Source organism: Solanum tuberosum, unplaced genomic scaffold (assembly GCF_000226075.1).
Source record: "Solanum tuberosum cultivar DM 1-3 516 R44 unplaced genomic scaffold, SolTub_3.0 scf00062, whole genome shotgun sequence".
Taxonomy (NCBI): domain Eukaryota; kingdom Viridiplantae; phylum Streptophyta; class Magnoliopsida; order Solanales; family Solanaceae; genus Solanum; species Solanum tuberosum.
Genome location: NW_006238987.1, coordinates 343798 through 355692, shown reverse-complemented (window position 1 = coordinate 355692; position 11895 = coordinate 343798). Strand labels below are relative to the sequence as shown.

At 29.6% G+C, this 11895-nt stretch overlaps 1 protein-coding gene across 1 annotated transcript; it reads right to left on the bottom strand.

Moving 5' to 3' along the window:
* Positions 1-8167: 8167 nt before the first annotated feature.
* LOC102583506 (gibberellin-regulated protein 10-like) lies at positions 8168-11295 on the bottom strand. The gene is made up of 4 exons (XM_006344954.2): positions 10948-11295; positions 10629-10697; positions 10329-10371; positions 8168-8682 (listed from the first exon to the last, which is right to left on the bottom strand). The coding sequence occupies exons 1-4, from the start codon at positions 11008-11010 to the stop codon at positions 8420-8422; spliced, it is 438 nt and encodes a 145-aa protein (XP_006345016.1). The 5' UTR covers positions 11011-11295; the 3' UTR covers positions 8168-8419.
* Positions 11296-11895: the final 600 nt, after the last annotated feature.

Below are 11895 nucleotides of genomic sequence, written 5' to 3'. Positions count from 1 at the left end.
AGAAGCTGCGAGCTGCTACTGTAAAAAATATTGCAGAAAAAGCGACGGACAGCGTGCTTTAGTCCGTCGCTTTTTTGGGTTTTTTTTTTTTTTTAAATCCAGAAAAGCGACGGACATGGTCCTTTAGTTCGTCGCTTTTCTAGATTTTTCAAAATTTTATTTCCAAAAAAGCGACGGACGGCGTCTCATTGTCCGTCGCTTTACAAGATTCTAAAAAAATAAAAAACTAATTAAAGCGACGGACTTCGTCTCTTTTTTAAAATAATAAAAAAAAAAGTGACAGACAACGTCTCATTCTTCAAAAAAGATAATTTTTTAAAAAAATAATCAAAAGTGACGCAGTCCGTCACTTTTGGAAAAGCGTTGAGCCAAAAAGCGACGAGATTGACTGCGTCGCTTTTCCGTCGCTTTTGGCCAAAAAAGTGACGTTGTCCGTCTCTTTTTGACAAATTTTTAGTAGTGTATTAAACATTTAAACTCCTTCAACACAAGTAAAAAGCTTGATTCAGTAATTAACTATAGGGGTTCCGAATCTAGTGGGCGCATGAATTCGAATCTGACTAGCAATATTTTTCAATATTTTAGTTTGAAATTTGATACGGCTTATTTGTCAACACTATTTCGCATAGTTTTTTTTTAACCTCCTCAACGAAAATTTAACTCCACCATTAATTGTGTGGACTCAAAATTATTGATATACTAAACAAAACAAGTTAGGTTTCCCCCCTAAAATAAATAATAGACACATTACAAAATAAATTCGTTTTTTTTTTGTTTTGTGAGTCGTCGTTATCCTAATTTAAAGAGTATGTACTATACGCAACATAATTTTTCTTGCACTATTTTCGGATAAAAATGTTTTAAAATACAATATTATACATCGGTATATATCATAAACAAAATTTTGATGTATTTTTTTATAACAATGTTTAAAAACTTGATATACAATATTATACATCAATAAATAATATTTATACAAAATTATAAGAGATATTTATAAACACATATATAATATACTTTACAATATAATATATTACTATATAAAAATTGATTTAGTCTTTAGATTCATCCAAAACATCACAAAATTACACTAAGTCACCCTAAAATTCATATTTAGTTTCCTCAATGGGACCCGATAATTAGTGACAAAGCTCGCTTGAAACAAAGCTTATTTATAAAAATTCAATTTTCATATTTTAAAGCTTCGACCTAGCTACACTAATGGCTGCCTATAGAGTTTTTGGGGAACAATTATTGATTCCTTGCATCTTAATAGTATTATCATCCCAACGGCTAGAAAGTGTAATTATCTCATTTTTAAATATGAACTCAATTATTAATGTACTTCACGAGAGAAAATTACTCAGATGATAAGCATCATTCATCTCTAATCTTATGATTGTGAATTCGAGTTATCAAAAAATCAAAAAAGGAAAAAACTTTGTATATTTACTTGAGACTATAGTCTATAAAAATGAGAAAAGACATAAAAGCACAACTGAAGTTGTTTCGAATTTTCATAAAGACATCTTAACTTAGAGGGCGTCCTATTACCCCACAAAAGTATTGAATATCTTTGTGAAAGGACCATTTTGACCCATTTTCTCTACTGTGAACAGGCGCGTGGTGCTCACTTTTTTTATTAATTTAATTTAAATTAATTTCTTCAAATTCGACCCGACCCGACCCAAATCGTTTCAAAAAAGAAAACTCTTGTTCTCCATTTTTCATTTCTTAGTTTCTCTCATCATTTTCTTCAATCGTAGTAGTGGTATTTGGAGCCATGTCTTTTGAGTGGCTGGCGATTAAGCTTGTTTTCAAACCATGGATTGATAAAATCCGAGCTTCGATGTTGATCCTCCCGAAAAAACAACTGATTTGAGAGTTTGGTTTGATTTTTGGGTTCTCAAAACTAAATGAAATTAAGTAGAAATGAAACCTCGGACAACTTTAAATTAGCCTTTTCGATTGGAAATTAAAACGAATTCCTACCTTATTGAGTTGATTTCATCAGTTCATCATAGAGTACCTATGACTCTTTTGTTGGGGAAGATGATGAATTTGAATGGAGTAAATAATTAATAAAGAAAATAACTTAAATGTGCCAGCTTTTAATTGGTTTTTGGCATTAAAAACGAACCTTCACGCGCATCATGTGCGTGTTCACAAACATAATGAGAAAATGGGTCAAAATGGTCCTTTTACAAAAATATTCAATACTTTTGTGGGGTGATAGGACATCCTCAAAGTTAAGGTGTTTTTTTGAAAATTCGAAACAACTTCAATTATGCTTTTATGTCTTTTCTCCTATAAAAATCAATATATGTCATTCAACAAGAAGAATCTCACTGTAGAATGATTCCTATCTTTTCATCACGATGATAATCATTACACACCATATATAACGGTACTGCTCAAATTGTCAAAACAATTATAATTGACAAAGTAGTACTGCTCGTAAATAATTGCACTAGTTTGTTCTACTTTATATATCCAACTTCCATTGATTCCTCCTTTTAATTGGTTGAAACTTAAAACCAAAGATACATCTAAATTGGCTAAGTGTTCTGTTTTAAAGTAGAATAATTAATTGGAATCTACTCTCCGGAGAATTTTGGTAGCTTAATTGGTTGACTATCTGAACTGTCTTGGTGAAGGCTCAATTCCCCACATTTTAATTCCCTCCCCTACCCCCATTTATTTATTTATAAAAAAAAAACTCCCCTATGTTCACTTTTACTTGTATGCTATACTAAAAATATTTTTTTTCTTTTACTTGTCATTTTTAACATATTAGGAGAAAAACATATATATTTTTTTATATTTTACCCAAAACATTAATTACTTAATATTAAAGATAAGTGCTTTAAGACAATTTTATTTTCTAGGAGTATTGAGTAAATACACCACTCAATATAAAGAAGTAGAGTAAAACTAAGACAGTATAAAAGGACTATAGTCTATATATGATCCATATTGTTACCATCTCTATAATATCACTAATATATACATGTTGGTGCTCCAACCCAAAAGCTTAACTCCATTTTAATTGCGATAAAAATATATATGATCCGTGAAGACAAAAGAAAAGGAATACTTGGATGAATTTATCCAGTCCCGTCAACCTTTTTAATAATGATAGCTTTCATCTTTAACTATAATTTGAAATTCAAGTACTAATATTAACTACATGCGTACTACTGTATTTTTTTTATTTTTAACTGCCTCCACTCCATTGATGTTATAAAGTCAACAAATAAGAAGAAAGGTACGTTACTAATTATGTTCATTGCGTTTACGCAAATTATATAGCTCAACAGTCAACTATACATCACATATTTTACACGCTAAAATGATTTGCAGTATATGGGTGAATTTAAACCACGAGTTAGAGGATTGACGTTGGATAGATTTCAGTAATTTTAGTTCAAAAATATAATCCACTAAATATGTATAAGTAATCTATCTTGAACCCAATCGTAATCCTATCCTAAATTTTGGAACACATAACTTGTTGGGTATCTACCTTGAGTTTCTAATCATATTTGGGTTTTCTTTTTAGGAAAAGAAAAACATGTAAACTCCATATTTGGCTAGTTCTTTTCTCGAAGAAAAAAAAGTTTATGATAATCTATAAATAGAGGTACATTCCTTTAAAACATATTAGCATTCAAATGTAGTCCTAGGGGTTTTGAGTGTTTTATGTAGGGAGGAAACAGTGAGACACAAGTGATACGTTATCACTTGTGTGAACCTCTTTTTATTCCGAGTGAATTGTGTGTGGTTACTTCTCTCGATATTTTGTACTCTCATATTTATATAATAAATTGTTCATCTCCTTCTATGGATGTAGGTCGATGGATCGAACCACGTTAAATAATGTTTGTACATATCTTTTGGTATATTTCTCATTTGTCTTCTTACTCATGATCATTCGAAGTTTACTTTATTAGCTTTTACATGACACCTAATTATTTCAATCCTAACATAACTTAGAATCGCATCGGATAGTATCAAATATGAATTAATTTGTCCGAATATTATATAGAATAGAAGAGAACTAGAGATGGTACATAAAGTTAGGGTTTGTGAAGGATGTCGTTACCTAGGAAAGTGAGAGGTATCTTCCTAATGAAAATAATCTTGAAAAAATCGTTGGTCTTCTGGAGCCTACGTTACGTATTGTCTTCATTGTGCATGTGCTAAGAGGTCCCATACTTGCATAATTCATGCTGGTATACATCTCATTAATAGGTGAATTCAGGATTTCAAGATGACAGACGTATATATTATTGCTTTTAAAGAAAAAATATAAAATTTTGTAGTGATAATTAAAAGATAACTAATTATATTATCACAATAAATATCATAAGTTTACATGTTTTGACTACTATTCTGCTTAACCAACTTTCAATCAGTGCACCACTCAATTTCTTTTAATCATGAATATCTTTAGATAATACTGAATATATTTTAAGAACTATACAAATAACATATCGAATTTAGTCGGATGATATATCACAGATCGACAATATAATATGCATGGCTTTTGAAAGAGGCCTCTCAGAGAGATAGCTAAGTACTGTGAGTCTGTGACACTAAATATAAAGGAGTGTCTATCTTTGCATGTGCATGGGCAGAATATTGTTTGGAACATGTTCATTGGCTTCTACTTATCTCTCAATTTTCATATCAAATTAATTATCTGATCCCATATCCTAAAAGAATGTTTCAGCACTTCCAATAATTAACTACTAAACAAAATATTATACCTGAATCTGAATAAATGAGTAATTAATTAAGAAATTATTACATTGTATTCTGTGTCTAAATAATTCTCCCTATCTTTCTAAAAATATCCTGTACTTATATTCTTTATGTCTCATTTTAAATATTAGTAATATATATTTCCCTCAAATAATTTCATGTAATCGTCTGAGTATTAATCCCCATGCATATATTAACTTGAGGAAAAAAAACATTAATTTTGCATAACAAAGAAAATATTCAGCTAGTTATTAACAAGAAACATTATTATTTTTATTTTATTCAATCAACATTATTAGTAGTCTTAATTATCCATCTCGATTTGTCCATATATTGGTCTTTGATGGAGCAAAGAAAGTGACCACACATGATCAACTCTCAACTATTTATTTTAACAATGTATTTTTATTTTTTCAGGCCAATTAAAAAAGCATGGCTATAGAACTTCATTATTTTAGCCCAATAAAATTAGTTTTGTTAAAAATAATGAAGTACCAACTATGAATTCTATTCAGGTGCAATGACTTTATTTAATTATGTATTCTCATTTCCGGCCAAAATCAATTTTAAAAAGTTGAATTTTATTATCTTTAGTCTCATAAAGAAAGATGAAACCTAAATAATGAAATTGCAATTGTGTACTTTTTTAGTTCTTGGTTAGATTCAAATATTCAATTACTATTCGTTTAACTGTTATTATTTTCTAAGGCCTAACTATAAATATAAAGAAAATGATTAGAGCTCATTTATATTTAGTAAAATAAAAAGTTTTAGCAAAATAACAAATTTGTTTCAACAGTATAATTCTTAATTATATTTTTTAATTAGGTGTAATGACTATCAATTTCAACGATATATCTTTTTCTTTTTCAAGTAAATTCTTTTTAAATAATGGTGACAATTTTATTATTTTTACCATAATAATTTTTATTGCTTAAAAAGTTTTGTTCTAACAAAGTTTTTTTTACTGATTTGTCCCGAAATCAAAATATAAAATTAATTCTAAAAGTAGAATAAATTATTTTTATTTTATAAAATGCCCTGTGGACAAAAAAATATGTGGCAGGATACTATCTTAGGGTGAGATGGTGAGGGGAGATAAGGACCATCAAATAGCCAAGTTTGGGGATGTGGTAATTAAGACTACTAATAGTGTTTTTTTTTTAGGTATCATTTCGCTCTTATGTAAAATTAGATATTTCTTAATATTGATCTAATATGACATGTTGACACTCATTTTTTTTCTATAAAAAGATTGAATGTTGAATTATTTACTCAAAGAAATAGTCAAATAGAGGTTGATTACGTAGTACTTTCCCCCCCTCTTTTCTTTAGTAATGAACTCATGCGTGTTTTAGAAATTTTAGATACGCTACTATGGAAGACGAATTTCTTGCATATAGATGATGCATATGCTTATGCGATTGGCAAAATATATGTCAACTTAGATGATGTGTGATGTTAAATATATCAATTTAGAAAGATACATGTAGTGTGTGACATGGTTCATGAAGGAGGCTAGAGCCATGATTCATGAGCTACCTAATACTGACAAGTATAAAATAGAGAACAAAACAATATGCTCAACTACTTCTATAGCGTTACGTATCTCAAAAAAAAAAAAACAGAAAACGTCATGATTCTTGACATACTGCTTACTTTTTCTTGCATAATCCTCACATATGTGTGTCTGTAGGCGTGGCTGGAAATAGGCACCGCATGCAATAATAGCAAATATAGCACAGGGAACATACTAATGTGAGGTTCAACCGAACTTATTTATCAATATGATTGAAATGTACAAACTATATACACTAATTATGTATATTAAATGTATAGTATATGTATACATATTTTAAATATACATAAACTTTATATTTGTTGCCTATTTTGTAAACTATACCACCAAAAGTCATTGGACTGTAATTATTCATGATTTATTAATGTTCAGAACGAACAACGATTTATTTACTCTACTAAAAAAATGTAGATGTAATTTAGAAATAAAATATTAATTGCCAATCATCAGAGTTAATTGTTTAACTGAGAAATGGTGTGGTATAAGTTAATTTTGATGTTTTTATTTAACAAATAATGTTGTTGACATTTTTGGAATTTGATGCATTCCATCAAAAGGTTGGATTTGGAAATTTAGAACGGCTTCTTGTGTGAATGGTACTTTTGGCCCAATATACTAATAGGAGGAATTTTTGCAAATAGTCACTGAAATAAACTTAATTATGCTTTATAACTATAGTTTGTATATTTTCAGGCTGTAGCTACAGTTTAAGCTGTCTCGTTTGTGTAATTCACGGGTTTGTATAATTCAATGGTACATTTGTATATTGAGCTATTTTTGTATAAACTCAAAATAACGAATAAATACAAACACAAACATATAAACTTTAAACAATTATACAAATTATATTATATAAAATTACATTATACAAAAGTTATACGAATTATATTATACAAATTCCAAATTATACAAACTCGAAACCCCAGCCCACGTAATTATCACTAATATTGGTTGTGAGTGGAAATTAACTAAAACAATAGCTATGATGACTAATTAACTAGTATATGTTTGTTTAACCGTGTAATTTCCCCTAATAAACAAAGGGAACAAACATTCAGCCCACAAACAAAAACTTGGGCCAGTGAACCATTAGGGCCGAAGAAGTCTAGTCCAGCACAGGCCCGAAGCAAAGGGAAAAAATAACAGGAATTGCATCCCCTAGCCAATTTTAATTTATATGTATTATTTAAGTTGTATTCATTTTGGAAGAAATTTAACTTGTAGTCAATATTGACGAACATTAAAGGATGTTGAGACAAGACTATAATTGTTTTCTACCAAGCGATTGAAAATTGTTGAGACTAATATTAAAAAACTGAATAAAAATTGTTTTAATCAATTCCAATATTTAAATGATAGCACCGAAAAATCTTTCTTCTTGTTTCTCTAGAAATCATCATGTGATTAAACTAACATGCCCATAGATTCCCAATCCAATATGTTGGGAAAGTCATGACTTGAGGAAGTAATTGCTATCCTGAAAGCTTTTGAATGTGCTATCAATAAAGGATAAAAGAGAGTACAAATTTTATCTATTGCTATAAATGTTGATGATGATTCAGAAACAAGTGAAAACTTCATGAGAGATGATAAATTAGCAACGGGTGAAAAATATTTGGAACCTCTTTCAAATTTATGTATATATTCCTCTATGTTTGAACACAGTATTGGATAATTAGTTAGATTTTCTCTCTATTTGTTGCAGGAAAATTCTTGATAGAAGGTGTTATCACAAATTGGATCATACAAAAAAATACGTTGATACAATAATACAAGGTGTTAGGTTTCGGAGAGGAAAAAAAGCACAGGACAAATGTCAACTAGGTGATAACATAAAGACAAAAATATTTTAACTTGAAGCCGGGTAAAACATAATACATATAACATCATAAAATACTTTTCAAACAACAGCAACTTGCACATGGCTTAGGCCTTAGCAGCAAGATACTGCAATGTAGCCAGACATGATTTGCTAGTACTATCTCATAAGATATGATGATGAAATTAAATAAAGCTAAGGTCCACACACTACACTTGTAAAATATCATAAAAAATACTGACTAGTAGTAATAATCAAGGGCACTTGGTCTTGTTGCCATGGGTAGTCATTTCAGTGTAACATTTGCCACACATCTCTCTGTTCCCAAAGGTCCCTGGTGGCACACATTTGCATCTAACACAACATGTTCCACATGCCCTAAAACACAACTTGGGCCTTGAGTGTAAACTGCATCTGTATTTGCACAAACCTCCACAGTCCAATGGACTTGGAGGTGGAGCTGGTGCAGGAGCTAGAGCAATATCCCCATTGTTCAAGTATTTTGCAACCTTTAAAACTGCAACAACAATAATAAATATGAATATTTATGGGTTACGCTAAATGATCAGAAAATTTAACCAAATAACTAAAAAGTTTATAATATCCTTTTTATTTTAAAATAAAAAGAGTACTTTTTTACATGATGTTATAATTAAAATCTATTGAAATTAAAAAAGTAACAATGTTTAAAAAGGTAAAATAAAATAGTGTGAAATATGTTATTTTATTATTCTGACCAAATTTTCTAGGCAAAAGAATTTTTTCAATATTTATAACCAACTGTCTAATTAAGGTAGTCAACGAAAAACTACATGTGCAAGATATAAACCTTATGTCATCATCATATTGTACCACAAGCTAAAAAAAATAATTGAGAACTTCAAGTAAATATAAAATCAAGGTGTGTATCTAACAAGACATGATCACTAATGACTTGACTAGTCACTCTCATAGCTGTTCTTTTTCAGCGACTGATATATTTATCGGATAGTATCAAGCTTAGGTGTACACTTGTTAATATAGCACACATCCTAAAAGAAAAAAAATATTTGGAGTTTAGTTTATTGAATTAATCTTTTAATTATATTTAAAAAATTTAATTTGAATACAATTAGATGTGAACACTCTTTTGAAGTAATTTAATGATAAAAGATAAAACTGAATAAAATTAATAGTTTATTTATTAATTTATATAACTCACTTTTTTTTTTATAAATAGTCTTAAAATGAATGTCAACTTTGTATATATAAAAACAATTTAACTTTAAAATTACTAATTTAACCTTGATAAAATGAATTATAACATCACAAATAGTTAAAGGGTGCTTTAGAGCACTTTTTTTCTTTTAACATTTTGCTGAATCACATAAAGTAAAATAAACTAAACATTTCTTTATGTGCTAAATGGTCTTCTAGAAAAATCAGCTATTTGTAGTAGAGGAACCCAGTAAATAAAACAGAGGAACAAACCGTGGCGGAGCTAGAATTTTTAATAAGGGGTTTCAAAATCAGAAGAAGTAAACCACGAACTAATTGAAGGAGGTTTGACACCTACTATTTATGCATAAAAAATAATGTTAACTATGTATGAATAGTAACATTTTCCGCCGAATGGGGTTCGGATAAACCCCCAACTCTATGCTAGCTCCGCCCTGGAAACAGAACAATCTCTTTGTCTACATTTCTTCACTTCAATATCAAATTTAATATATATACTCCCTCCCTCCATCCCATGGTACTTGAAAAAAAATTATGTTTAAAAATACTTGTCACAAAAAAGGGGTAGTAATAAGAAACGGAGAGTATCTATAATCTAAATTACACTTGGAACTTATAACTCACCCTCATCAGTCATCACTGCTTTACTTTGGAAGTCATAAAGTGGTAAATTGAATTTCTGTGTTGCAGATTCAATTAATGTGACGGTCAACCAAAGCACCAGTGGTGCATTTATTCAATTAATTAATAATAATTACTGCTTAAGCACGGCCACTGACTTGAAAAATGTAGCACTAGTAACAACACTGCCATGCAGTTGTTGTCATTCAATGGATAGTGTTTATAGCTCTTAATTAGTTGAAAAATAAAATTAGAATCCAGTGATAAACACATAAACAAAAGTAAAATAACATCAAAACAAAAACTAAGCATTTTATAACTCACCTATGTCTTGAACTAGCCTCCTATTGGCTCCTCTGGTGAAAAGCTGAAAAGGTCAAAAAAAAAAAGAACAAATACTCAGGTAACGAGTAAACAGTTCTCCTAAATACCATACTGAAATCATCAAAACAACAAAGTCTAATAGATTCGACCAAATATATCTTTATCGGTCCATTCCAAAAGAGTAAATCGCACAAATGTTATGACATACTTAAAGTCTAAAAGCAACAGAAATAGTATGTCAACTCAATACTTAAATTGAAATATAGTGAGTACTAAATGAAAAGGAGAATAGAGACGAACACGAAGTGCCTGGCTGAGACCAACATGTTGTTTATCTTCTTCAACCTCCTTGAGATCAATAATAGAACCCTGCGTGCATACATTTTATTAATAAATCACTTGTGCAGCCAGTCATACAAATTTTTCATTAACAAACTCAGAATAAAAAAAATAAAAAAAGTAACCGCATAAAGAAGCCAAATGAGTTCAACATTACTATATACTCCATAAAAAAATTAAACCTGACTTTCTATGAAAAAAGCTACGCATTAGTTGAGTAACCATCTGATCAATAATTAGGCTAAGTTGTGTTGAGATCGACGATGAATGAATTTTTTACCTGTGCCTTAACAGTAGCGAAAAACAAAACCAAAAGAAGCAATACACGAAGCGCCATCGCCATGAATATTATAACCGCAGCTCCTCTTTAACACTTAGCTTAACTCTAGTTAATGAAATTGAGCTCCATGTTTTTTTATTTTTATAGTAGAAAAATGTGATGATTCATGTATCGGCGGGGACCCTGGCTAATAGTAGTATCTAGCTGTGTGCATTACTAATACACAGCTGTTTCCTCCTCTGTACCTCTTTTCGAATTTCGAGCTACTTATAATTCCAGACCTCCTAAACTTGAAGGAAAACTAAGTATAATTTAGGCCCATAGCTACTCTAAATTGATTAATGAGGATTTTGTTAGAATATTTTTAAGATAGATATCTTTTTATAGGAAAAATCCTTTTGGCCAGAATAATATTTTACCCTGGTTATTTTATCTTTTTGAACATTTTTATCCTTTTAACTTTAATACCTTCTAAATAAAAAATAGAAAAAAAATTAATTTATTTTAAAATAGAAAAGATATTATAGACTTTTTAAATTTTCTGGCCAAATTTTGGCTAAATTTTCTAGTCATTTAGCATTACCCCTTTTTATATTGATATGTTAATTGTTATAGGTACACATAATAATGAAAAGTAAAAAACTATTAGGTATTTCAAATTATAAAAAAAACAAATAAAATAATAAGAATTGAACAGGGATAATTTTGACATTAATTTTAATCCATTTCGGTAAAATCAATTTTTAACCCAAATAATTTTGGGGGAGGAGAGGGATCAATAATCCCCCGCCTATTTATTAATTAATTCAGTATCCGTTCAAATTTAGATTCAATTATTTGTTTACTTGACACCTCTAGCTACGACAATATCTTCTCTCACATTAATTAAATTAAATTTAGCTATCTAGTCATGTGATACTTGCTTCTCTTTTTATGTCACCTCTAAGC